Raw genomic sequence first — 26,875 nt, forward strand, 5'->3', positions numbered from 1 at the left:
CCTGCACCCGTGCCAACTTACTCAGTGTCTAATTGTTTGGCCTTACGGGCCCTTTGACTACGTCTACGTGGTTCCCCAGACGGTACAGCAGAACTGGAGGTGGACTCCTGTGATTCCTGCCCTCTGACACTGGATCCCTTTGGCGGCCGTTTCCGGGGGCGTCCTGGCCTAGATGGGCCAGGCTGCGGCCCGGGCAACTGGGATGGCGAGCTGCCAGCCTGTCCTGCCCGTTGCCCACCCGATGCACCTGGGACGGAAGGGGGGGAGTCCGAGGTGTCGCGGTGTACCGGGACCTCCCCTACAGGGGGAGCCGGGACGGACCACACCACCTCCTCCTCCCTCGGGGTGCCCGATGGCCCCCAGGCCTCTACATGGGTGGGGGATGCGAACGGACTGGCCATCCGACGCCCCCCCCGACATCTGGCGCTGCCAGTCCTGGAGGCCCGTGCTGGTATCGACAGGGGTCTGCAGGTTTGCAGCCATGGAGCCCAGGGGGTTGGCAAACCCTGTCTGTGACAGTGCGACGCCGGCTCGCACATGGCCACTGGCGCCGATGCCCTCAGCGATGGCCTGCAGAGACTGGGCCATGGCCTGCAGAGACTGGGCCATGGCCTGCTGAGACTGGGCTATGGCGTTGAGCGCCTCTGCCATCTGGCGCTGGCACTGGCTCATGGCCTCCTGTGAGAGGGCAGCCATTTCCTGGGCCACAGACGCTGCCTGCACGGAAGGCCCCAGGCCTCGCAAACCGTTCCCCATGTCTGACACCGTCGCACCCATTGCCTCCACCGCGGACGCCACCCATGCGGTGTTGGCCTGGGTGGCACACATGACCGGCATCACTCCCAGCTCCTGGACGCGGGTGGACTCCTCCACCTGCGACCGCAGCTGCCGCAAGCCGCCCGTCACCCTCTTCGCTCGTCTCCGGGTCGGTTGTTGCATCGGATCTATGTGTGGGTGTGGTAACTGCAGGAACCCGGGATCCATCTGGGCGGCAGATGTTCGCTTGGGCTGGGCTGCCCTCCGACCGCCCGGTCCCTCTGCTGCTCCTACCTCCACCTGCTGTACCGGGACGGCTGTGTTGTGCGCACCAGTGAGTGTACAAGACGCCTCATCACTAAAGTGCCCAACCATGGTGAGTGTTTCTGCGATGGTGGAGGGTGTTGGTGACAGCAGTGGCGTTGTGTCGTGCTCTTCGTCCCACTCTGAGTCCATGGCACTTTGGGGTGGGGGTTCGTCTCCACCCATCCACTCTGTGTCACTGTCCGGTATTTCGTCTTCCTGGGTAGTGCTGTCCCGGGTAGGGGTGTCCCGGGTAGTGGTGTCCTGGGTAGTGGTGTCCTGGCTCGGATGTGACGGGGGCCTGTGGCTGCCCCCCTCGTCGCTGGGTGGTCGCTCCCGCACGTGACGGGGGTGTCGTCTCCCTGTTGCTCCAGGTCTCTCCGTCTCCCGTGGTGTGCGAGGGGCATCCTGCGGGCGTCGCATGCTGGAGGGTCCGGATCTCTCCATCTCCCATGGTCTCCGAGGGGCATCCTGCGGGCGTCGCATGCTGGAGGGTCCGGGTCTCTCCGTCTCCTGTGGTCTCCGAGGGGCATCCTGCGGGCGTCGCATGCTGGAGGGTGCGGGTCTCTCCGTCTCCTGTGGTCTCCGAGGGGCATCCTGTGGGCGTCGCATGCTGGAGGGTGCGGGTCTCTCCGTCTCCTGTGGTCTCCGAGGGGCATCCTGCGGGCGTCGCATGCTGGAGGGTGCGGGTCTCTCCGTCTCCTGTGGTCTCCGAGGGGCATCCTGCGGGCGTCGCATGCTGGAGGGTGCGGGTCTCTCCGTCTCCTGTGGTCTCCGAGGGGCATCCTGTGGGCGTCGCATGCTGGAGGGTGCGGGTCTCTCCGTCTCCTGTGGTCTCCAAGGGGCATCCTGCGGGCGTCGCATGCTGGAGGGTGCGGGTCTCTCCGTCTCCTGTGGTCTCCGAGGGGCATCCTGCGGGTGGTCTGCATCTGCGGGGATGGGTGCCTGGACGTTTGCTCCTGCGATACACAATGAAGCATGCATGGTTAGACATTAGGCAGTGATCAGGTGATACGGGGGAGGGGGATATAGGGGAGGGGGGATATGGGGACGGGCTGTCGGTGGCTCACTCGCTAGTACACCCCCGACCTCTGCATCAGCAACCTCCCGGTCCTCAGGTCCGCCAGCCAGTTCCAGGGCCCTTTCCTCGTGTACGGCCAGTGGCCTCTCATCAGCGGGGCCTCCTCCAGTCCTCACATGCTCCCTATTGTTGTGTGCGCGCTTCTCCTGTGGGGGGCAGGGGTAAAAGGCAACAGTGTTAGGCAGGTATATGAATGCACGCCATCGGTTGCGCGTGCATTGCAGAGGTTAAGGTTAGGGCTGGATTCACTTGGGGATATGGGGGATGGGGGGATATGGGGGAGGGGGGATATGGGGGAGGGGGGATATGGGGGAGGGGGGATATGGGGGAGGGGGGATATGGGGGAGGGGGATATGGGGGAGGGGGGATATGGGGGAGGGGGGATATGGGGGAGGGGGGGATATGTGGGAGGGGGGGATATGTGGGAGGGGGGGATATGTGGGAGGGGGGATATGGGGGAGGGGGGATATGGGGAGGGGGGGATATGGGGGACGCTCACCCTGCCTGCTCTGACGAGGTCGTTCACCTTCTTGTGGCACTGGGTGCCTGTCCGTGGTGTCAGGGCCACAGCAGTGACGGCCTCTGCCACTTCCCTCCACAGACGCCGGCTGTGGCGTGGGGCAACTCTGCGGCCGTGCCCGGGATACAGGGCGTCCCTCCTCTGCTCCACCGCGTCCAGGAGCGCCTCCACGCCGCGTGACTCGAACCTCGGGGCTGAGCGACGGGCAGCCATCCAGTCGGGTGTTGCGGTCGGGTGTTCCGGTCGGGTGGGGGGGAGCAGCGCGGCCTTATGAGCCGTCACGCCGTGCAGCGCGTATGACGCTGCACGGCGTGAACCACTGCGCAAGCGCGGATCCCGTTACGTCGCTGCTAGCCCATTTCGGGCCGGAGACTATCGACCCATTTTTCCGACGTGACGCAAGTCGGATTTGCGCCGTTTTTTGCGCCGATCGGCGGACTTTCCGCCGATAACGGAGAATTTCGCCCCTGAAGTGGGGTTTGAACCCAAAACACTCTGCATCACATGCGTCATCAATTTGCATTTCAACTCAACTTTAAACAGCTAAGATTTGTACAAACAAAATCTTACACTTTCAGGTTTTGTGATATTGCTTAACAAGTCTTACTTTAATGCAAAGTGGCAGCTACATTTACTTTAAGTTCACGGTCAATAGATGACCCACTGCAGATCAAAATGGTTAGATGATTTGTTCAGGACCATGTTGAATTATGCACAATTCCTCAGTCCACTGGAACCTCAGATTTCCCAACCTACTTCATCTTTATTGGATGGGTCAAATTTCTTTAGATTGGTCTTTATATCTTTACATCGAAGGGAGTGCAACATAGGTTTACAAAAATGATAACTGGACCACAGAGGTTAAGGTATGGGGAGAGATTAGTGCTTTCTTTGGTTATAAGATCAATTTTGCAAAGTCAGAGGCTATGCTGGTAGTGGAGTAGACCCCCCCCTACCATGCTAATTTTCCCTTCAAGTACCTGGTTGTCATGATTACCCATTCTTTTAGGAAGTTATATGGAGCCAATGTCCTTCAGTTGATTGCTTCCATTAGGTTGGACTTGGCTCATTTGTCATCACTACCAATCTCGTGGTTGGGCAGAATTGTCTAGGCTAAAATATGTGTGTTGCCTAGATTGCTGGTCCTCCTCTATCACCCCAGGACACAATCCTCTATCCTTGTGGCCAGTATCTTAGCCAGCAGTTTGGCGTCCACATTCAGTCAAGAAATTGGCCTCTATGACCCGCATTCGTCCGGAGCCTTCTCCCGTTTCAGGATCAATGAAATCAAGGCCTGCGACATTGTTGGGGCGAGGACTCCCTTCTCTCCTGCTTCATTAAATATCCTCACCAGCAGTGGGCTCAATATCTCTTCTTCTTATAGAATTCCACCAGGTAGCCGTCCGGCCCCGGGGCCTTGCCCCATCTGTTCCATAAACCCCTTCAATTCATTTGTATGCCCTCCACCCCTCAATTATTTCTTCAATTTCAATTGGGACTCCCAACCCTTCCACCAGATCCTCATCCACCCTCGGGAACCTCAACTGACCCAAAAACTGTCTCATCCCCTCCACCCCCCGCCAGGGGTTCCGACTCATATAATTTGCTGTAAAAGTCCTTAAACACCTCATTCACCCCCACTGGGTCCAGGACCGTATTCCCACCTCTACTCTTTACTCTCCCTATCTCTCTGGCCGCCTCCCTTTTTCTGAGCTGGTGCGCTAACATTCTGCTTGCCTTTTCCCCATACTCATAAATCGACCCCTTGCCTTCCTCAGCTGTCCTACCGCTTTCCCTGTAGTCAACAGCCCAAACTCCTCCTGTAACCTCCACCGCTCCCTCAGTAGCCCCCCGTCCGGGGCCTCCGAGTATCTCCTGTCCACCTGGAGTATTTCCTCAACTAACCTATCCCTCGCAGCCTTTTCCGCATTTTCTCTGTGGGCCCGTATTGAGATTAATTCCCCTCTGACCACTGCCTTCAAAGCTTCCCAAACTGTTGCTGCAGAAAGCTCCCCTGTATCATTTGTTTCCAGGTAGTTCTGGACGGACTTGTTCACCCGCCCACAGATTGCTTCGCCCACTAACAACCATGTCATCCATCCAAATTAACCCGTAGATCCACCCAATGTGGGGCATGATCCGACACTGCGATTGCCGAGTGCTCAGTATCCACCACCCTGGTATTAGAGCCCTACTCAGAACAAAAAAGTCGATACGAGATCATACCTTGTGGACATTGGAGAAAAAAGAAAACTCCTTCACCCTTGGCCGTGCAAACCTCCATGGGTCTACTCCCCCCCCCCCCCCCCCCCCCCCATCTGTTCCATAAACCCCTTCAATTCATTTGCAGTGGTTGGCATCCTCCCTGTTCTGGATTTTGACCGGTCCAATTCCAGATCAATAAAATCTGCCCCCCCCCCCCCCCCCATGAACAAGTTAAAACTGTGACTCTAAGTAGTGTGGGATCGTACCTAACACCCGCCTCATAAATTCCACACCGTCCCAATTCGGAGCATATACGTTCACGAGTACCACCCGCACCCACCAGCTTCCCACTCACCATTATGTACCTACCCCCCCCACCCTCCCCCGCCGTCTGACACGATTCTCCCTGCCTCGAATGCCACTCGTTTATTGATCATGATCGCTACCCCCCTGGTCTTTGAGTCCAGCCCCGAGTGGAAAACTTGGCCAACCCACTCCTTTCTGAATCTAGTCTGGTCTATAGCCGTTAGGTGTGTCTCTTGTACCATTGCCACGTCCACCTTCAGCCCCCTCAAATGCGCATACACGCGAGCCCTCTAGACCGGCCCATTCAACCCTCTAACGTTCCATGTGATCAGCCTGGTGAGGGGGCTCTCCCCCCTCTTCCCCCCCTCCCCACTCTCTTCCCCCCCCCTTCCCCCATGCCAACTAACCATCATCCTTTTTAGGCCAGCCACCAGTTTGCGCCCCCGGCCTCCTCGAGCCCCCCCTCGAGCATTCGCCATCCCCGACCTCCCATTTGTCCCCGAGTAACAGTTCCTCCCCTGTCAGCAAAGCAGCTTTTCCCTCCCCGATCCCTCCCCCACTAGTAACAGCACTAGAAACCCAACCCCCCATCTCAAGTTCCAGCTTAACACCTGCTCGCCCCACACTGTGCTTCTGTGAGTCAGCTGACTAAGCTGACTTGATAGCTCCCACCCATGGCAGCAAACAGTCTGTCTTCCCATTGTTCTCTCCCCTCTCCCCCCACTTGGACAAACATATTCAAAACATCACATTCCCCAGTAAACAAACATCAGAAAAAACAGTGAAAAAACTGTCACAGAAAAAAATAACCACCCCCTCCAACCAGCTCCCAGTAAGACAAAGTTAACTTTAGTCATCGAAACAGCCCCTCATTGCACATACCACTTATTCAAACCAGCACAAAAGTGATTTTCAACAAATCGCCACTACAATACTCTCCAAGGATTCAGTGTCTTTAGTTCACCTCCAGTCTTCTTTCCTTGATGAAAGTCCATACATCGTCTGGTGTTTCAAAGTAAAAGTTTTAAAGGGTATTAATGTAATGGTCAGTTCATTTATCTGGAAGAAGTAGTTTACTAAGCTCCAGCTCCCGGGGCTAAGGGCAGGGGAGGATTAGGTCTCCTGAATATTAGACTACATCAATTAGTTCCTCACCTTAAGTTTGTAAGGGACTGAGTTAGGAAGAATCCTACCTCTTTTGGTTTAATATTGAGGCTGACCAATCAGTTTTACCCTCTGTAGGTCTTGTTATTTTATGGAGCCATTAAGGCTGGTTCTGCTAAATGTTGTAATCCTATTATTATTGTTAATACTCTTGGGAAAAAGATTTGGGAACCAGCATTGATGAAGAGACATGGGATAGTTTATGGGATTGGGCCAGTGAAATTTTGTTTGCATTAAGATGAGGGAGACTCAATTTAAGATACTGCACCGTTTAATATTACGCCTAGACTTAGACACAGGCTAAGAATTGGAATTATTTTCATCACTGGGAGCTGAACTCACTGGCCAGACTGGCTCCTCAGAGATCGGGCTGCCATTTTGAAAAGGTGCCCCTATCTCTGATTGAGCTTGTGGGTCCCCCACACCTTCCACCCATGGGCAATGTTACCTCCCCACATATGGACAGTACACCACACCCTACCCAAGTGAGGATACCCTGCTTTGAGGTCACTGAGTGCCCCTACTTTTCAGGTCTACCCACACCCCCTTTCGCAGCCCCGACTTCCAGGAACCACACCCTTCACCCCCGCCCCCAAACCTTCCAGAGGCCCCTTCATACCTGTCCTGCACCCCGTCCCCCATCCTTCATACCACCCACGCTCCTTTCATTGGCATGACAGCCCTCAGGCCCTGACCCTTGGCACTGCCACACTAGCACCCTGGGAGTGTTCCTGCTGGCTTTGCAGTGCCACCAGGGCACCTTGGCAGTGCCAGGGTGGCAGTGTCATGGTACCAGCCAGGCAATGGCAAGGTGCCCACTTTCCAGGGGAGGACTAGGGGGCCACCTTGCACTGGCCCTTGCCACCCAGAGGCCTCTGATTGTCCAGGAGACCACACCGGGTTCTGTTCCACCTGGCCACATTTGTGTAGACCAGTACAGAACGGCGCCCAGCTGTGGCCTCCATTAGATGCCAGGGAGCTGGTTGATCCCAGGTGAGTACGCTTAAGTAGGTTTAAAACATACTCAAGAGTGCGTGAGACTCCTATCTTAAGGCTCCACCTTGACTGACTTGCTCCTGTTGGGCTTTCCATGAGCTATATGGTCTTGATCTTGCAGTACATGAAGGTATGCGTGCTGAACATTTATCCTATTGTATCTATACAGCCTCATCCTTATTTGTCCCTCAATTTGTGATCTGTACTTGATGTTTGGTTAATCAGACATGTAAACCGGAGGTACTAGTTCTTAAATGTATGGTTCTAAACTTAACCTGTCTTGTTTGTTCCTATATTTGCCATAATTCTTGTTCCGTACTATACCTGCTTTACATTGTTTACTGTTGCTTTTTTACTTTTTTCTGTTGCGTTATTTGTAAAAAAAAAAAAAAACCAGAAAAATGTAATAAAAATATATTTTAAAACAACAAAAAAAAAAAAGGAGTAAATGCAGAAATTGCTGGAAATACTCAGCAGGTCTGGCAACATCTGTTCCCAGATGCTGCCAGACCTGCTTAGCATTTCAGATTTCCAGCATCTGCAGTACTTTGTTCTTAAATAAAAGGAGTATGGGCTACCAGGATCATTGATATACAATCTGGAACTTTGACTCTCCCAGCCTAGCAAAACATTTTGAATGCTTCCATATTTGACTACAGTGACTTGGTACAGTGGAATATGTTTCCAATCACTGAGTAAAATTACTCCCAAAATCTGTCCTACGTCTAGTTTCACCAATTTAAATCAATGTTCTCAAGTCCTAATACCCAGGCTTACTTTCCAGTAATATTTAGGATTTACTTTGTCTATACCTCATTCAGATCAATGGGAATTGGTTTTACTAGGCTGTGAGTGGCAACTTGCATACAGCCAGCTTTCTAGATTGTAACCTCATTTCCCTTCACGTTTCAGCTATGAAACTAACTGTAATGTTTATAAACATCTAGTTATGATTGACAGCTCTTGGACCACATCAAAGGCAGTTAAGTGCTCTCACTTCCTTTTTCTCTGCAGAAAGCACTTAATTTCTTTTGATGAGATTCAATCATAGCCTAGTACAACCAATTCTCATTAATGTGAATGAACGCCGTGCCGATCTGAGGGGGTTTAAACTAAGATGAACTTTCTAGAAATTTACAGATGCTGCCGAGCTTTAAAGCAGTGATTTTATTTCACTGTCTCTATTGGACTGCTCCCTAGCTTCCAGACAGGGGTCTCTGTAATGTGGGGTCTCTGGTGGAGGTCTCTCTTATGGGGGAGTGAAGGTTCTGCTGGGAGTCTATCTTACGGGGGTTTCTGCTGGGGTCCTGTCTCATTGGGAGGGGGGGGGGTTCCTGATGGGGGTCTCTCTTATATAGGTCTCTCTTATGGGAGAGCCTGTGGTGGATGTGGGGTGGATTTGTTTTGTGAGGGGTTGAGGTGCCCTCCAGTGGACATTGGAGGCAACTCCCTGAAAGAGTTACTCCCTTGGCCCATTGCGAGGTGCACAGCGGGCCAGAGAATCACACAGGCTTGGAGAATCCGGTGCCCAGCTCCTTAACAGGATGCAAATGAGTCAATTTGACCGATTTGCATCCTCCTGCTAGTGCACTTCGAAATCCGCCACTGGAGCATTTGTTTTTTCAACCATTCTCCCCCGCATCAGGAACTCTTCTCTTGGCGGCAGAGAATCCAGCCCCTGGTCTCAACTATCCTCTCCAGCCTCTAGAGTTTGACCTCACAAAACCTTTCCTCAGCTCACCTTCTTTAAACTCGGAATCATAAACTCGGAATCATATCCTTTTTTTCTCTTCATTTCATGCATTCTAATCTACACATGTCCTTTTTTAAATGATATGGAGACCAAATATATATTTTCATGTGATATGGAGAGCAGAATTGAAGAAAATACTGCACTGTAAATGCTTGGTACAATTTTCTGTTACTTAATCCTCACTGTTCTGAAAACATAACTTCTTGTTTTCGCTGTGCTTTTCCAAAATTGCTTTCTCACAACAGCTAGATATGGCGAGTGGCAAATTTGCTGTTCCTTTCCAAGTCTCCCCATACTTATTCTATTTCTTCCCTGTGCTAAGTGGGGTTTGAATGCTGGCTCTGATGAGAGTGCACCACCAATTAAGAAATGGCACAGGCAGATTTGTGCCCACTCTTTGTGTCATCACGTCTGTGCAGAAATTGTGTAGGGTTAATGCCCCTGGCATCGTGTCCATTGCTGAGTGCTCAAGTAGCTTTGATGCTGCTAGTTCTTATTTTAGACAAGGTAAGAGGCATATTAAGTTACTCCTCCCATTTCTCTCAAACTGGCCTCTACTTCTTTACAGACAAATGCAAGGGTACAGCACGTTCTAACTGAGCATGGTATTTATAGAAGCAAAGTATATTTTTGCCAGACTGTACGAGAGGCCGATGTTTGATACCAATTTACCTCCAAAGAGGACAGTGGATGGGAAATATCACACAGCAGCCTTAGTAAGGCATTCAAACCACCAACTGTGGGAACAGTTCAAGAAGTACAGTCGACTGACTGCTGTTGAACCAGGGGCTGAAGGAAAATCAGATGGCTCACTTAAAATGCACCCCAGAGGCAAGAACAAGAGTGTGAAAGAGGTTACATACTTTGGAAACATCAGTTAATGTACCTGATGGTCACAGGCTGTTATTATTTGAGATGTGCTGAAAGGGAAAAGCACAACTTGTTTTGTTACCAGCAGTTTGTCCTCCAAATTGAAAAAGAGCCAATTTTGCCAATGATCCTCAAAATCCAGTTGTCAGCTAAAGCTGGAATACTTCAATTAACTAAGTAATAAACTATGTTTAATGGAATGTAGAATGTGGTTATTACAACTCAAATGACATAATTGTGATATTTGTGATAATTAAGTTGAAAATTGTCATGTGCTTAAATTAGTAGCAGTATAACAAAGTAGTTATTATTTGTACAGGCTATGTAGCCTTCGGCCAGAATTTTAGGGGAGCATAAAATTGTATGGACAGGATTCCCTCCAGGTTCCCGCCCGTCACGGACACGGTGCGACAGGCAGGGCCTCGAATGCGAAGCCCACCCATGCTGCTATTAAGCTCCTATTCCCGCCCAGCCTCAATGTTCAGGCTGGCGGGCACCCGACGACTGAGGGTGGGAAACAGAAATAATTTGAAGTTCTCACCCCATCTGAAATGGGAAGGTGAGGAGATGCCCATCGGAAGGCCCCTTCTGACTGGGGGAGCCATCCCCTCATGGGCATGAGTCCTTTGACCCTCACTGCCATCCGCCATCCCCTTCCTCAACCCAGTCTACTCCCCGACAGTGAGATCATCCCTCTTGCGATCCCCCAGGGCATTTCATACCCTCCCCACCCAGGACCTCTGCTTCTTACCATCACTGTGGTTTCTGGAACTTAGTCACAAGCACGTCACTGCAGTTCTTCTTCCGGCCACTGCAGCACTGTGCCTGGATGATTGGCCAACAGGTCACCAAGGTGGCACTTCCCTCTAAGTATGGATGGATGTCCCTCCTGCTGCTAATCAATGCTCATAATAATAATCTTTATTGTCACAAGTAGGCTTACATTAACACTGCAATGAAGTTATTGTGAAAAGCCCCTAGTCACCACATTCCGGCACCTATTCGGGAACACATAGGGAGAATTCAAAATGTCCAAATTACCTAAGAGCACATCTTTCGGGACTTGTGGGAAGAAACCAGAGCACCCAGACGAAATCCACGCAGACGCGGGGAGAACGTGCAGACTCCATACAGACAGTGACCCAAGCCGGGAATCAAACCTGGGACCCTGGAGCTGTGAAGCAACAGTGCTACCCACTATGCTACCACGCTGCCCACTCATTAGAGTGTTACAGCAGGTGGTCTGCCAGAATCAGCAGAGATGTATTCCCGACGACTTTCCGGATGATGGTTGCCGAGCGCTTACCATCCTGAAAACCCAGGCCTTTATATCTTTCGATCCATGTAACTCAATGGGTCATATAGTCTCCCCCTGCTTCTATTTCTTGTGTTCTTGTTTACATCAATTTAGTCTGGAATTTTCCAGTTCCATGTGCTGGTGGGATCGTCTGGTCCCGCTGAAGTGAATGGGCATTCAAATGGTTAACTGCAGCCGCTGTGGCCCACCACAACGGGGCCAGAAAATCCCGGCCCTAATAAAGAGCCACTATATATGCCACACGTTCATACACAAATCTAATGCTATTGTTCCTATGTGGACAAATGTATTTTCATTCATTCATTCATGGGATGTGGGCATTGCTCGCGGGACCAGCATTCATTGTCCATCCCAAATTGCCCTCTAGACGGTGGTGGTGAGCTGCCTTCTTGAACCAGTGAAGTCCAGTGCTGTTAGGGAGGGAGTTCCAGGATTTTGACCCAGTGACAGCGAACGAACGGCGTTGTTTGCAAATCAGGATGGCGAGTGGCTTGGATGGAAATGTCCAGGTGGTGGTGTTTCCATGTGTCTGCTGCCCTTGCAAATGGCACACACGGCTGCCGCTGTGCATCGTACCCAGATCCCTGGCACTGTGAGGCAGCAGTGCTAACCACTGCGCCACCATGCTACCCCACGGTTGCAATGAAGTTCAAATCTACTCCAATATGCGATGTATTCCGAAGGAAATGGAGGGAGTGTATATTTGTGGATGGGGTGCCAATCAAGCAGGCTGCTTTGTCTTGGATTGCGTCAAGCTTCGAGAGTGTTGTTGGAGCTGCACTCCCAACACACCAACAGAGATTTGTGCCTTGTACGTGGTGAACGCTTTTGGGGAATCAGGTGGTGAGTTACTCCTCACAGGATTCCCAGCCTCTGACCTGCTCTTGTAGCCACAGTATTAATATGGCTAATTCAGTTCAGTTTCTGGTCAATAGTGACACCCCCAGGAATATCTTGCGACTTAAACAGCTTTGACTTTGTTTATTATCCATGGAAATTCAAGGGGAGAAGAGCTAAAAGCTGCATGTTCACGGTGAAAACTCAGATTCCAATAAGATACTCAGACGGTTTACAAATTCAGTTGCATCTATTACTAATTATATGTTAGATATTAACATTTTACATAAAATAACAAAAAATATATAAAACAGTTTAAAACTGTTTTAATTTTCTTTCATCACCAATTAACAATTCTCCTGTAAGCTACAAAAAGGCAAACGGGGCAATGTGAATTCACTCGCATGATTAATCTTTGTCGACAGATGGAGAGAAAAAAGGGTGAGATAAAGTCTTCAGAATACATGGCATATTGGAGTGGATTTGATCCTCATTGCAACCGTGGGGTGGCATGGTGGCACAATAGTTAGAACTGCTGCCTCACCCAGGACCCGGGCTCGATTCCCACCTTGGGTGCCTGGCTGTGTGGAGTTTGCACTTTCTCCTTGTGTTTGTGTGGGTTTCCTCCGGCTGCTCCGGTTTCCTCCAACAGTCCAAAGAGGTTAGGTGGATTGGCCATGCAACATTGCCCCTTCGGGTGAGATTTCATGGCGGGGGATATGGTCTACATAGGATGGTCTTTCAAAAGGTCGATGCAGACTCGATGGGCCGAATGGCCTCTTTCTGTACTGGAGGGATGCTATGATCTTCAGGTAAACAGCAGGTACAACCAGAAATGTCATGGACATGCATGAAAGCCATCCAACCGATTGCCAATTGCATTTACTTTTTTTAAAAGACATCTTTAGTAATTACCTAAAACAGGCCTTAACCCTTTGCATGTGCAAATAAGGGACCTAAATTCAGTTTTTGGTTTTCTTGCCAATATTCAACATCACAGAGTGGTGTAGGAACTGGGTCTGTCACATTTGGGGTTCTAAAGCAATCTAAAAGGTGACTGTCAACAAGTGATAAATTACTTTATTTTAAAAAACTGTTGTCTTAGGAGAGAGAGATGAGCAGGTAAAGGAAACAGACCAGGCATGGAGCGCTGCCTTGCTGCTGGAATTTACAGGTAACACTGCAGGGAAGAGTTGGCCAGCGAAGAGACTAAGCAATGAATCCAAATCAGGCTGGAAAAGTGCAGGGGATCCTCTCTGCTCCATTTTCCAGCCACTTCTGTCATTATGCTGCTCGCTTTTGGGACAGGTTGGAAAAGCAGCCCTAACTTTTACAAATTGAGTCATTGCAATACTCACCTTTCAGGGTTTTGGATCTCTTCCGTCACAAAGTTAAGAGTATCCCAACCGGAGTAAGAGTATAGGGCTGAATACAGAGCCAGGGCCATCTCCCCACCGTTGAACTTGGAGCCTTGAAAGGAATTTTGGAACTTATCTGTTTCTCCTGCAATAGAGAATTCCAGTATTAGGAGATGGAAATCAATGTGGTCAATGAGTATGCTGAACACATATGGGGTAACAAGGAAGTGGCAGAGAAACTAAACTAATACTTTATGTCTGTATTAACGGAGGAAAATATTAAAAACCGCTCAGAAATAATGGAGAATCAAGGGACTAGTGTAAATGAGGAATTGCAGTCTCTTGGAAAGGATGATTTGCATCCCAGAGTGTTGAAAGAGTGGCTGTAGTGATAGTGGATGAACCTGTGGTCAGCTTTCAAAATTCTATACACTCTGAAATGGAGCCTGCTGGTTGGAAGGAGACAAATGTAAAATCACTATTTAAGAAAGGAGGGAGAAAGAAAACAGAAGGAATGCAACAAAGATTCACCAGACTAATACATGGGATAGAGGGGTTATTTTCTGTGGAAAGATTAAATAGACTAGGCCTTTATTCTCCAAAGTTTAGTAGCACAAGATGCGATCTCATTCAAACATTCATAATTATTATTGGGCTTGACAGGGTAGATGCAGAAAAGATGCTTCCCCTGGCTGGGGTGGTGCGGTCTGGAACCGGGGACACGGGGCAGAATTCTGCGTTTGGGAGACTGTGTGCAAAATCTAACGGCTGAGTTGCACCCAGACCGGGCCACGGTGTAGCCGGTAAATCTTGCAAAATGCCTCGCAAGATTTACCCACCTCACCACGCACCGTGGGATCTAACAGGATCTTGTGAGACGTCACAATCCAGATGTGGCTAATCTGCATATTAAAGTGCTACAGTAAGCAGCACTTTGATATGCATTTGCCGGAGTTACCCACGGAGTTACCTGGAGTTACCCGGCTTAAAGCGCTCGACATTGGAGTCTGTTTCATTTCATTTAAATCGCGCCTCAAGTGTTGACACCAGTGGCGGGATTCTCCGACCCCCCGCCGGGTCGGAGAATCGCCGGGGGCTGGCGTGAATCCCGCCCCCGCCGGTTGCCGAATTCTCCACCACCGGATATTCGGCGGGGGCGGGAATCGCGCCGGTTGGCGCCCCCCCCCCCGCGATTCTCCGGCCCGGATGGGCCAAAGTCCCGCTGCTAAAATGCCTGTCCCGCCGGCGTAGATTAAACCACCTACCTTACCGGCGGGACAAGGCGGCACGGGCTGGCTCCGGGGTCCTGGGGGGCGCGGGGCGATCTGGCCCCGGGGGGTGCCCCCACGGTGGCCTGGCTCGTGATCAGGGCCCACCGATCCACGGGCGAGCCTGTGCCGTGGGGGCACTCTTTTCCTTCCGCCTTCGCCACGGTCTCCACCATGGCGGAGGCGAAAGAGACTCCTTCCACTGCGCATGCGCGGGAATGCCGTCAGCAGCCGCTGACGCTCCCGAGCATGCGCCGCCCGGAGATGACGTTTCCGCGCCAGCTGGCGGGGCACCAAAGGCCTTTTCCGCCAGCTGGCAGGGCGGAAATTCGTCCGGCGCCGGCCTAACCCCTTAAGGTTGGGGCTCGGCCCCCAAAGATGCGGAGCATTCCGCACCTTTGGGGTGGCGCGATGCCCGACTGATTTGCGCCGTTTTGGGCGCCAGTCGGCGGACATCGCGCCGTTTCCGGAGAATTTCGCCCCAGGGCTGAATTGCGTGTTCATGGTCCCGTTGGGGTCGCTATCTCAGGAGCAATTCAGCACAAACTAATGGGCCAGCACTGTCCTGGCACAAATTTACAGTTAGTGCCAAAGAGCCTGACAACTGGAGCGTTTTTTAAGCGCTCCACTTACCACACACTGCAGCCACCGAGATGGCTGAGAAGACTTGCCCCCAGTGGTCTGCAGTCCGAGGTGGACCCACAACTCCATACCAGTGAGGAGTGAGGGATACTCTCTTCTCTACCGTGGGCCACAGACTCAAGCCTGCCCTCGTGAACACTGCCTGGGAGGTGGTGGCAGAGGCTGTCGGCACTGCCAACCTGAGCAGGGCGTGATCAGGAGGGGCGGGGGTCACTGGTGAGTCCTTGATTGTAGAAGGAGGGTTTCAATGGGTGCGGCGTAGGTGTTCTCTGGCTGGGGTGAGCTCTGCTGATACCCTGCTTCCTCTGCCTTGGGGCAGCGCTTCTGATGAGTGGCAACAGCTGGTGGGCCCCTTATTGAGCATGGTCTTTGATGATACAGCTGGGGTATGAGGGTGTTCAGAGTGGCAGCCTGAGTGGCTCCCAGATGACCAGAGGCCTTCTGAGCATTTAAAGGACACAGGCAGCACTCAGCAGTGTGAGCAGCCAGGGGCCTGTAAGTAGCACCAAACTGATGCGTCTAAAAGACAGATTGTAGTAATGGTGGTCTGAGCCAGCTCATCCCGATCCCAAGTTCATGGACCTGGCAGCAATTCACTACGCATCCAGCAGCCATTCCCCAGCAAACCTGACAGTTTTAAACAGCTTTTCGCTGTTTTTTCAGACTTCTGCTCCCCCTCTGCAGCCATGCGCTTAGTGCACGTTTGTAAATACGTGTAGTAATTCATGTCCGGGGAGCACCGGAGAAGCGTGGAACATATTGTGTCCAACCCGCTAATCACATTTAAATGCAATTTTTGCATATCGCTTGCAGCACGGGGTGCAAACCTTGTTATTTCGAACATGGCAGAAAAAACAATTTTTTCTGAGAAACTGCCATACTTTCCAGTCTCAGAAACACATGGGTAAGTTTTGCGAGATGATACTTCCCAGCATTTGACAAGATGAGGTTGTAAATTTAGGAGACAAGTGTGGAACTGAACAATGCAACCTGCTGCCTTGCAGGTTAAATCAAGGGCTGGCTCAACTAATTAATGCCACTTAGAATAATCCGGCAAATATAAAGAATCACTGAAAGATTGGGAGGATTGCCAGTAAATCCCACACTCCCACTGAGCAAATCTCTGCACTAAGCCTTGCCTCTCCAAATCTATCCTTAAATACTCTGCAAAGTTCATAAACATTCAGAATCAAGGGGGAAGAAAGTGGTGAGTTTATGGTTAAACGGCCCTTTGCACATTCTCAACATATCCTTTGAAGAGGAGGATTACAAAATTCCCGTACAAGGAAAATTCATGAATCAATAAACAGTTTGCTATGTTCGTTGAGGAAGAACAACCAACTTCCTTTTCTTCAATTAATGCCATGGGATCTTTCACTTTCACCTAGACAAGGAGGGGAAGGAGGCCTCGGTTTAATATCTCATCTGAAAGGCAGCTTTTGTGGACAATGTAACACTGTCTCAGTATGGCGCTCAAATGTCAGCCGAGATTACATGATCCCTGGAGGGGTGCTTAAAACACAACCTTCTGACTCAGGCAAGAATCCAAGTTAAGCCAAAGTGGATCATTATGCCCAATTATGTGTTGAGAGAGGGAGAGCAGGAGAGACAGAGTGTGAGAAAGACAGAAAGACTCCTACTCACAGTGCAACTTGTAATTGCAATTCTGCAATATGTGAAAGAATTTAAATAACGTTGAAATCATTCGGAATATTTAATTACTTTACAAACGCAAAACCGTTGTATATTGTATTCTATACCTCAGTGAATTTCACACAATTAAAATTGTGTTACAAATCAAGTTTAAGCCATTTACCTTGACAAAGCCTCACCAGCCCAGCTATGATGATAATGATTAAGGCGATCACTTTAGCAAAGGTGGACACCACCTGCAGAGTCGTTCCCCACTTCACCTTGGCACAGTTCACCAACGTCAGCAGACCTTTGGATTTAAAAGGTGTAGTTAATTATTGAACAGAAAGCTCCTTACTCGAGATCGAAAACTAATCCTATTTGCCTGCTCACTCCTCATGTCGCTGCTTCAAATATTTATTCACCTTTCTCTTTAAAAAAAAACAAGTGTCTGCCTCGGCTGCGTTAACAAATTGCTGAACAAAATTTTTCCCACAACTTTCCTCCTCACTCTCTTAGTGACCGTTTTAAATTAATGACACATTCGGGAACCCACCCAACCAAAGTCTTTGTCCAAGATAAAAGCAAATGACTGCGATGCTGGAATCTGAAACAAAAACAGAAAATACTGGGCAATCTCAGCAGGTCTGACAGCATCTGTGGAGAGAGAACGGAGCCGATGTTTTGAGTCTGTGTGACTCTTTGTCAAAAGTCTTTGTCTATTCACTCCATCAAAACTCCTCATACATTTGAAAAATCTGTTAGCTTTCACTGCTCCAGTGGAAATACTCCTTCACAAAACTTGTTTCCCCATATCATTTAATCACCTATTGAATCCAAAATAGATACCCTCTACAGCTTTAAAGTGTAAAACTTGCAGACAGTGGTTTAACTGTCGCCAAAAATTGTTATATACAAGTTTATTGCAATCTCCACTACTTAAATTCTCTATATTTAAATCAGGCAAATAGCACTAACGAATTCTCAGAACCATTGTGAAACCATTGTGAAAGCTACCTCTTCCAGCATGTTAAACACACTGTCTATTTCAGGCAGCACCAAATGCTCAGGATGTAATTTGCACCTTGTTAAGGCCTACCTCTAAGTAAATCACGTAACAATAATCCAACCAGCTCTTATGTACATCAACTTGGCATTGGTCATCTGCTATCCCTGCTATGGTACAGTGAAGTTCAATTTCTTTCTTCTGTTACTGGTATTGTTGAGGTACAGGTAATCATCGCGAGGGAGTAAAGTTACCAGCGGCAAAGTACTACAGATTAAATCAAACCATGCCTTTCCTATGTGAGATAACAATGGCCCTATGAAAGAATGTTTCATCCATTTCAAAGTTTAAATAATGTCCCAACTTTTAGATGACATACAAAATAGTTCATTGTTGTCCTTTCCAGACTAAGTACTCTTTCAATGGTATAGATATTAATTACTGTTAAACAGCCTCTCTGGCACTGAAAATTAATCATTCCAGATGTGGAATCTTTTAATTAATCTTGGAGATTTTAAAAATACCAATTTAAAAAAAAAACATTTCCTTCAAGTTCCTTTCTCATGCCGAGTGATCACGCACCGACATTGGCTCTCGGTCAATGTCTTGATTTTTTAAAAAAAATAATTTTAAAATTCTCATCCTCAATTTCAAATGCCGCCATGGCCTCACTTCTCCCTATCTCGAATCTCCTTTAGCCTCATAACCCTCAGAGATACTTATGCTCATTGAATGCTGGCCTCTTGGGTATTACTCCTTCAGTTGCCTCAGCTCTAGAATCCCCTTCCTTCGCCTCTCCGCCTCTCTATTTCACTTTCCACCTTTAAGACACTCCTGATTTCTTAGACCAAAACTTTGGTTATCTGATCTAATACCTTCTCATGTGATTTAGCGTCATATAATGCTCCTTTGAAATGCCTTGCAATGATTTATAACATAAAAGGCATTATACAAGTTGTTGTTAGAGTGAATGTGTCAATTGCATTTTCTAAAAGCTATTTCCTGCAACCTCAAAGTGGCCCATTGATTTTGAAACATTGATTTTAAGTAATGGTTATTCAAAGATTTTTCTGTAGTCCCTGATCCTAATTAATTTGACAAATCTGGTTTAAAGCAATTGAAATAGATCATACATATTCACTGCATCACCTACAACCATTTGCACCTGCCTCATTCACTCAGCAGTAGTTCTGCCTATCCTTATAGGTGTATGAAAAGGAAACTTAAAATAACGAAATAAATCTGACACCATCTTGGTCATTATATATTACCGAATTTGACAATCTTATGTTGGTTTAGTGCTTTCTAGCATTCATTGCCAACATTAATGTGGCCAGCTAATTTAAAGTTATAAGAATTTCAACTTTGTATTTGTATGAACTTTCAGTGAGGTAAGCCTTATTTAATAAAAAAAATGCAAGCCAAGAGAGTCGACCAATCAGTTATTCCTTTACTTTGGATTTGCTTTCCCAAAGCATAAATTAATCAGAGATCAGGGGCTGGATTCTCCGACACCCCGCCGGGTCGGAGAATCGCCGGGGGCTGGCGTGAATCCCGCCCCCGCCGGTTGCCGAATTCTCTGGCACCGGATATTCGGCGGAGGCGGGAATCGCGCCGGTTGGCGGGCCCCCCCCCCCCGGCAATTCTCCGGCCCGCGATGGGCCGAAGTCTCGCTGCTGGAATGCCTGTCCCGCCAGCGAGAATCAAACCACCTCTCTTACCGGCGGGACAAGGCCGCGCGGGCGGGCTCCGGGGTCCTAGGGGGGGGGGGGGGGGGCGCGGGGCGATCTGACTCCAGGGGGTGCCCCCACGGTGGCCTGGCCCGCGATCGGGGCCCACCGATCCACGGGCGGGCCTGTGCCATGGGGGCACTCTTTTCCTTCCGCCTTCGCCATGGTCTCCAAGGTGAGGGCTCGGCCCCCCCCAAGATGCAGAGAATTCCGCACCTTTGGGGCGGCGCGATGCCGGACTGATTCGCACCGTTTTTGGCGCCGGTAGGGGGACATCGCGGCGATTGCGGAGAATCCCGCCCCCTATCCTAATTATTTAGGAGCTCAAACTTACATTTAAAAGCAGCTTTACAACAGTAAAACTGTCCAAGGTGCTTCATAGGAGCATTATCAAGTTCGTATTGACTTAGTCAGAAAGACACATTAAGTTAAATTGTGCTTAACTGGAGTCGGTTTTGAAGTTATTTGCAGTGACAGGGTCCCTCTGAAGTATCTCTGCAGGAAGCAATCCCATGTGGAGAAGTCATGGGTTACAATCAAGCAACAAAATGCTCTATTTCACCTTTAATCATTTGACATTCTTATATAATGAATCCTGATAAAATGATATTCACATGATGGAAAAGGAATGTGAATAACAGTTCAACCAAAGCAACTGGCCAGTTATCTTAATCAGGCATAAAATACACAAGGTGCGAACTAACAGCCACGGTGCACCCAGTGTGAATCCGTACAAACTGGTTAGATCGCGGGAAAGGCTAAAATCGGGATCCCGCCGGCCGCCGATCAATTTCCGATCTAACCCGCTCGCTCCCGTTGGCAGGTCCAGATTCCACCTAATGGTGAGAACCAATAATCACTGATTAAGACCAATCTCCCTTTTGTTAACGGGACGGACCCCCACCTCCCGTGATCCAACTGGCTCCCCAGCGAGCGATCACGCAGGCAACCTTTAGCACACATTTAAAAATGTGAAGCTAGCGCATTGGCTGCTGTGGGTGGGGGGGGGGGGGCAATTTAGCGTGGCCAATCCACCTACCCTGCACATCTTTGGGTTGTGGGGGCGAAATCCACACAGACACGGAGAGAATGTGCAAACTCCACACGGACAGTGACCCAGAGCCGGGATTCGAGACCGGGTCCTCAGCGCCGTAGTTCCAGTGCTAACCACTGCGCCACGTGCCGCCCTTGACTACATAAACTTTGACCTGGAGAAAGCCCATCAAGGTGCCCGGGCAGCAGGATTCTCTGCCATAACCGGGATGCTCCTGGTCCAGGGGGGAAGAGGTGGTACACATGTCGCCTTGAGCGCACCGGGCGGTCCAAGAGTGCCCTTCATCAACAGGAAGGGATTCCACGTCCTGAACATCCAGCTCGTATGTGACCACCACCTCCGGATATGCACATATGTGCACGCTTCCCCGGGAGTGAGCTCAACAGCTACATCCTGGGCATTCGGAGATCCCCCGCGTCTTCGAGGAACATACTAGGATGACGGGTTGGCTCTTGGGGATAAGGGCAATCCCTGAGCTCCTGGCTAATGCCACCTGTGTGGAGGCCAGAGATTAAGGCAGAGACCCAATACAATGAGGCTCCTGGGCTGTCACTGAGTGGTGCATTAGACTGCTTCAAATGTCTCGACCGCTCTGGTGCTGCACTGCAATACCCCCCCCAGAGGGCCGTGGCACAGCAGCGGGGGGACATGCTGGTGGTGGAGGGACATGTGGCCTAGTCTAAGGAGGAAGGGTCGGACCAGGAGGGGCTGGAGGATGAGTCCAGGGAGGATCCATGGGAGCAGCCGGTGGATGGAGGAAAGGAGGCAGCGGCAAGGGTCTGGCATCCTGTTACAGTTGCTGACCTCGAGACGTGCCGTTGTCAGCAGGGGGTGACCAGCAGGAGAGCTGGTGACCGCCGTCGTCTCCTTGTAGGGAGGCTCTGGGTCGGCCTCTGGCACTCACTACCCGGGGACGATGCCGTACGGCCCTGGGGGTCACGTTGGGACGGAGAGGCAGCTGGAGTGAGCTCAAGTGGCCCCTGTGCCTTCTGGCTCTGCCAGCCATGGCGGATCCCCATTGTCAGCACCATGGTTTTAACACTCTAAGCGATGCCCCTCTGTGACTGGGCCATGCTTTGGAGTGCCTTGGCAATATCCACCTGTCTCTGGGACACGCTCTTCAACGGCTGGGACATGCTCTGGGCCCCTCAGCAATACCAACCTGAGACTGGGACACTTTCCACAGTGTCTCGGCAAGGCCCACCTGCCTTAGGGACATGTCCCCCAGTGACTGGGACATGCTGTCCAGGCCCTCAGCCATGTACGTCACCGACTGCATAACACCTTGGACACCACCACTCATGCTGCTGTTGTCGTGCTCCAGGCTTTCCACTGTGGCCGCCATTCCAGCAGTGTTGACCTCGGTGCCATACATTGCTGGTGCCATTTCCTGTGGCCTTTGGGATTCCTCCCATTGGCTATGGACCTGCTGCAGGATCGCTGACATCCGCACCTGAATCACACTGCCACACCCCAGTGTCTGCATCAGCTCCGGGTTAACCTGGTCCAGAGGCTTTGCATCTGACTGGGACACAGCTGGGTCCTGGGATCTAACAGACCGCCAACTGTTGTTCCCCCTGGGCGTTCCTGCCTCCACCTGATGTGCATCAGCAACTGTGTGGTGCTCACCAGATTGTGCTCCAGAAGCCTGTGCACTAATTTCGCCCACCGAGGTGTGTTTCTGTGTGCTGGTGGAAGGTGGGGATGACACCTGTGACGCCTGAATGGTGTCATCCTCGGAAATTTCCTCTGAGGATCACTTGAGGGTGGGGGGCACTCCAGATGGGCCGGCCCCATTGGATGGAGGTCCGTCAGGAGAATGGACATGTGTTCAGTGGGAGAGAGGATCGTTCTGCCTGGCATGAACTCACCTGTGATAGGTCAAACGTGTGGGGACCAGTGGGTTCTCACCTCTGCGGTGCAGGCCAACCTCAATGTCGGTGACCACTCTGTCCTTGGTCACCCCCGTGACCTCCAGGGCCCATTCCTCATGGAGGTAAGGACACTAATGTTCGGCACCCCACCGCCTGATTGGGCATTTTTCCACTGATTGTGTGCCAACTTCTCCTGCAGGGACAAGGCGATGGCATTGTGACATTGTGAGCCGCTGGCTCCGGGGGCGGGGGGGGGGGGGTTCCCGCTCGCTACCACACTTAGTGCTTCTCCCATTAGACGACCCATAAATACTGTGGCTCCAAGAGCAGGTCAAAGACTGGGGATTCAGCAGTGAGTAACTCAACTGACTCCTCAAAGCCTGTGCACCATCTACAAGGCACAAGTCAGGAGTGTGATGGAAAACTCTCCACCTGCCTGGGTGCGTGCAGCGCCAACAACACTCAAGAAGCTTGACACCATTCAGGTGAAAGCAGCCCGCTTGAATGGCACCCCATCCACCACGAACACACATTGTATACCATCTACAAGATGCAGTTCAGCAACTCACCAAGGCTCCTTCAACAGCAGCTTCCAAACCAGTGACATCTATCACCTAGAAGGACAAGGTCAGCAGATGCATGGGCACATTACCATCCGTAGGTTTCCCTCCAGGCCACACACCATCTTGATTTGGAATGATATCGCTGCTCTTTCACTGTTACTGGGTCAAAATCCTAGAACTCTCCTTTACACCACATCGACTACAGTAGTTCAAGAAGGAAGCTCAGCACCATCTTTGTGAGGACAATTAGAGATGGAGCAATAAATACTGACCTAGCTAAAGACAGCCAAAGTGAAAAAATAGATACACAGATGCTGAGCGCTCGATACTATCGAAAGCGCATAGGCATCAAGAAAGTCTTCGGGTGGAATTTTAAAAAGGAAATTAGGAAAATAAAGAGGGGGGATTAAAAATATTAGCAAGTAAAGTCAAAGAAAAGCCCAAGATATTTTATGAGTACATAAAAAGCAAGAAGTTAACTCAAGAAAGGGCACAGTCAAGTAGAGATCAAAAAAGTAACTTGTACATCAACATGACTTGGGGTGATTCTTAATGAACACTTTGCATATTTTCACAAAAGAGCAAAATGACGCAGGCATCATTGTTAAGGAAGTGTGAAAAAGCAGAGAAAGACAGAGAAAGAGACAGAGAGAAGAAATATTAAAATGGGTTTGGCAACTTTGGGAGTTGATCAATTGTCAGCCTGTTAAGAGCAACAAGGCTCTGGCAATTATTTCCATACCCAATCTGACTACAGCTGCAGTGCTAGAGAATTGCTAACATTGTACCGTTACTTAAAACACAAGTGATGGAGTGGGAAATAACAAACCAGTCAGCCTAGCTTTGATGGTGAGTAAATGATTAAAAACATTCTGTGGATGGTGGGCAGCACGGTAGCACAGAGGTTAGCACTGTTGCTTCACAGCTCCAGAGTCCCAGGTTCGATTCCCGGCTTAGGTCATTGGCTGTATGGATCTGCACGTTGTCCCCGTGTCTGCATGGGTTTCCTCCGGGTGCTCCGGTTTCCTCCCACAGCCTAAAGATGTGTAGGTTAGGTGGATTGGCCATGCTAAATTGCCCTTAGTGTCCAAAAAGGTTAGGAGGGGCTATTGGGTTACAGGGATAGGAGATGTAGGCTTAAGTAGGGTGCTCTTTCTAACGGCCAGTGCAGATTCGATGGACCGAATAGCCATCTTCTGCACTGTTAATTCTATGATTCTATCAATAGTATAAATCATTATTTAGAAAGGCACACATTAATCAAGGTTAAACAGCATGGATATGTGTTAGATGTTTCGGAATAACACGAGTGAAGCAAAAACAAGAAGGGTCCATAAGACCATAAGATATAGGAGCAGAATTAGGCTATTTGACCCATCAAGTCTGCACCGCCATTCAATCATGGCTGATATGTTTCTCGTCCCCATTCTCCCCATAACCCCTGATCCCTTATTAATCAATAGCCTATCCCTGTCTTAAAGACACTCAGCGATTTGGCCTCCAGTCTTCTGCGGCAAAGAGTTCCACAGATTCATAGAATCATAGAATTTACAGTGCAGAAGGAGGCCATTTGCCCATGAAGTCTGTCTGCACCTGCCCTTGGAAAGAGCACCCTCCACCCTATCCCCGTAACCCAGTAAACCCCACCCAATCTTTACGGACACAAAGGGCAATTTAGCATGGCCAATCCACCTAACCTGCACATCTTTGGACTGCGGGAGGAAACCAGAGCACCCAGAGGAAACCAACGCAAACACAGGGAGAACGTTCAGACTCCATACAGTGACCCAAGCCGGGAATCGAACCTGGGACCCTGTAGCTGTGAAACAACTGTGCTAACCACTGTGCTACCATGCTGCCCAATGGCTGAAGAAATCTCTTTGCATCTCAGTTTTAAAGGATCGTCCCTTCATTCGGAGGCTGTGCCCTCGGGTTCTGTTTTTTGCTGCTAGTGGAAACACCCTCGCCATGTCCACACCATCTCGGAGTCTCAGAATCCTGTTAAGTGTCAATAAGATCCCCTCTCATCCTTCTAAACTCTAACAAGGACAGACCCAGAGTCCTCAAATGCTCCTCATATGACAAGCTTTTTTTTAAATTCACTCATGGGACGTGGGCGTTGCAGGCTGTGCCAGGCTGTGCCAGCATTTATTGCCCATCCTAATTGCCCTTGAGGGGGTAGTTAAGAGTCAACCACATTGCTGTGGTTCATTCCAGGGATCATTCTTGTGAACCGTGTCTGGATCCTTTCCAAGGCCAGCACATTCTTCCTTAGGTGCGGGATGCAAAACTGCTCAAAATATTCCAAATGGGGACTAACCAAAGCCTGATACAGCCTCAGGAGTACATCCCTGCCTTTGTATTCTAGCCATCTCAACATGAATGCTAACATTGCAGTTGCCTTCCTAACTGCCGACTGAATCTGCATGTTACCCTTAAGAGAATCTTGAACTAGGATTCCTAAGTCCCTTTGCACTTCTGATTGCCTAAGCCTTTCCCACTTAGAAAATAGTCTCCGCGGCCATTCTTCCTACCAAAGTGCATAACCTCAATTAGGGTGGTATGGCGTCATGCACTCCACATGTACTTTAGCAAGATCCCACGTGGCAGATTGATCAGAAATGAAAGAGCCTATGGGATCCAAGTGAAAGTGGCAAGTTGGATGCAAAAGTAGTTAGCTGTATTGCATTGGTGCCTTCTTCTACTTCTTTCCTGTGTAGCATATCGTCTAGATTATCTGAGATTTGCAGAGGATTTCGCCCAACACATATTTTTCCCTAAACTTCAATGAAAAGGAAAGAGAAGGACTAGAGAGGAGAAAATAGCCAGAAAATGAAAAAGATATTCCCACTTGAGGCCATGACTCACTGAAGCTTGAAGTCCTTCGAAAACAACATCTGGTACATAGATCAATGTGCGAAATAGCTTTGGGCTCAAGCAAGAAACAGCTCACCAGCCGCTTACAACAGCAAAATTCATTGGGTTACACACAAACCCTGTTGGTCCCACTGAGAATGATTGTGGTCCAATTCAGACAGAGTCACTGTACCTTACCTAGAAACTTTTAGGAGATGCACAGCAGATGGGGTTTTTAATTGTTAATTCGGCACAGGCAGGGCGGCACGTGGCGCAGTGGTTAGCACAGGGACTACGGCGCGGAGGACCCGGGTTCAAATCCCGGCCCTAGGTCACTGTCCTTGCGGAGTTTGCACATTCTCACAATGTCTGCATGGGTTTCACCCCCACAACCCAAAGATGTGCAGGGTAGGAGAATTGGCCACGCTAAATTGCCCCTTAATTGGAAAAAAATAATAATTAGGTCCTCTAAATTTAAAATAAAATTTGTCACAGGCACAGTGACTTAAGTCAAATGTTTGCTAGCTCATGATCTCAGTGGCTGAAAGAGAGGTGGTAAAAGGTAGCCATTTATTTTTGAGCTGTGGTGCATGAATTTGATCGGACGAGTTGGTTTAATAACCTGTTGACTGTTTAGGCGTTTATTTCCATGGCACTGAAGGCAGCTATTCCTTTAAAGCTTTCTTTGTGTACATGAAGGATTAAACACAAAGATCGGTCTGGGTGAGGGATCAAAGAGTTTGAAGCATAAAGGTCGAATCAAAAGGGATTTGACCAAATTGA

At 49.6% G+C, this 26,875-nt stretch overlaps 1 protein-coding gene across 4 annotated transcripts in view; it reads right to left on the reverse strand.

Moving 5' to 3' along the window:
- The window catches only part of LOC140425403 (Y+L amino acid transporter 2), a 136,124-nt gene that overhangs the window by 34,321 nt on the left and 74,928 nt on the right, over nt 1–26,875 (reverse strand). For all 4 annotated transcript variants that reach the window (XM_072509648.1, XM_072509645.1, XM_072509647.1 and 1 more), the window contains 2 exons: nt 17,194–17,319; nt 13,468–13,612 (listed from right to left, as the gene is read on the reverse strand). In XM_072509648.1, the coding sequence (XP_072365749.1) occupies nt 13,468–13,612; nt 17,194–17,319 (271 nt within the window). The remainder of the gene's footprint in view (nt 1–13,467; nt 13,613–17,193; nt 17,320–26,875) is intronic.

This window comes from Scyliorhinus torazame, chromosome 6, assembly GCF_047496885.1.
Source record: "Scyliorhinus torazame isolate Kashiwa2021f chromosome 6, sScyTor2.1, whole genome shotgun sequence".
In the NCBI taxonomy this organism is placed as follows: Eukaryota; Metazoa; Chordata; class Chondrichthyes; order Carcharhiniformes; family Scyliorhinidae; genus Scyliorhinus; species Scyliorhinus torazame.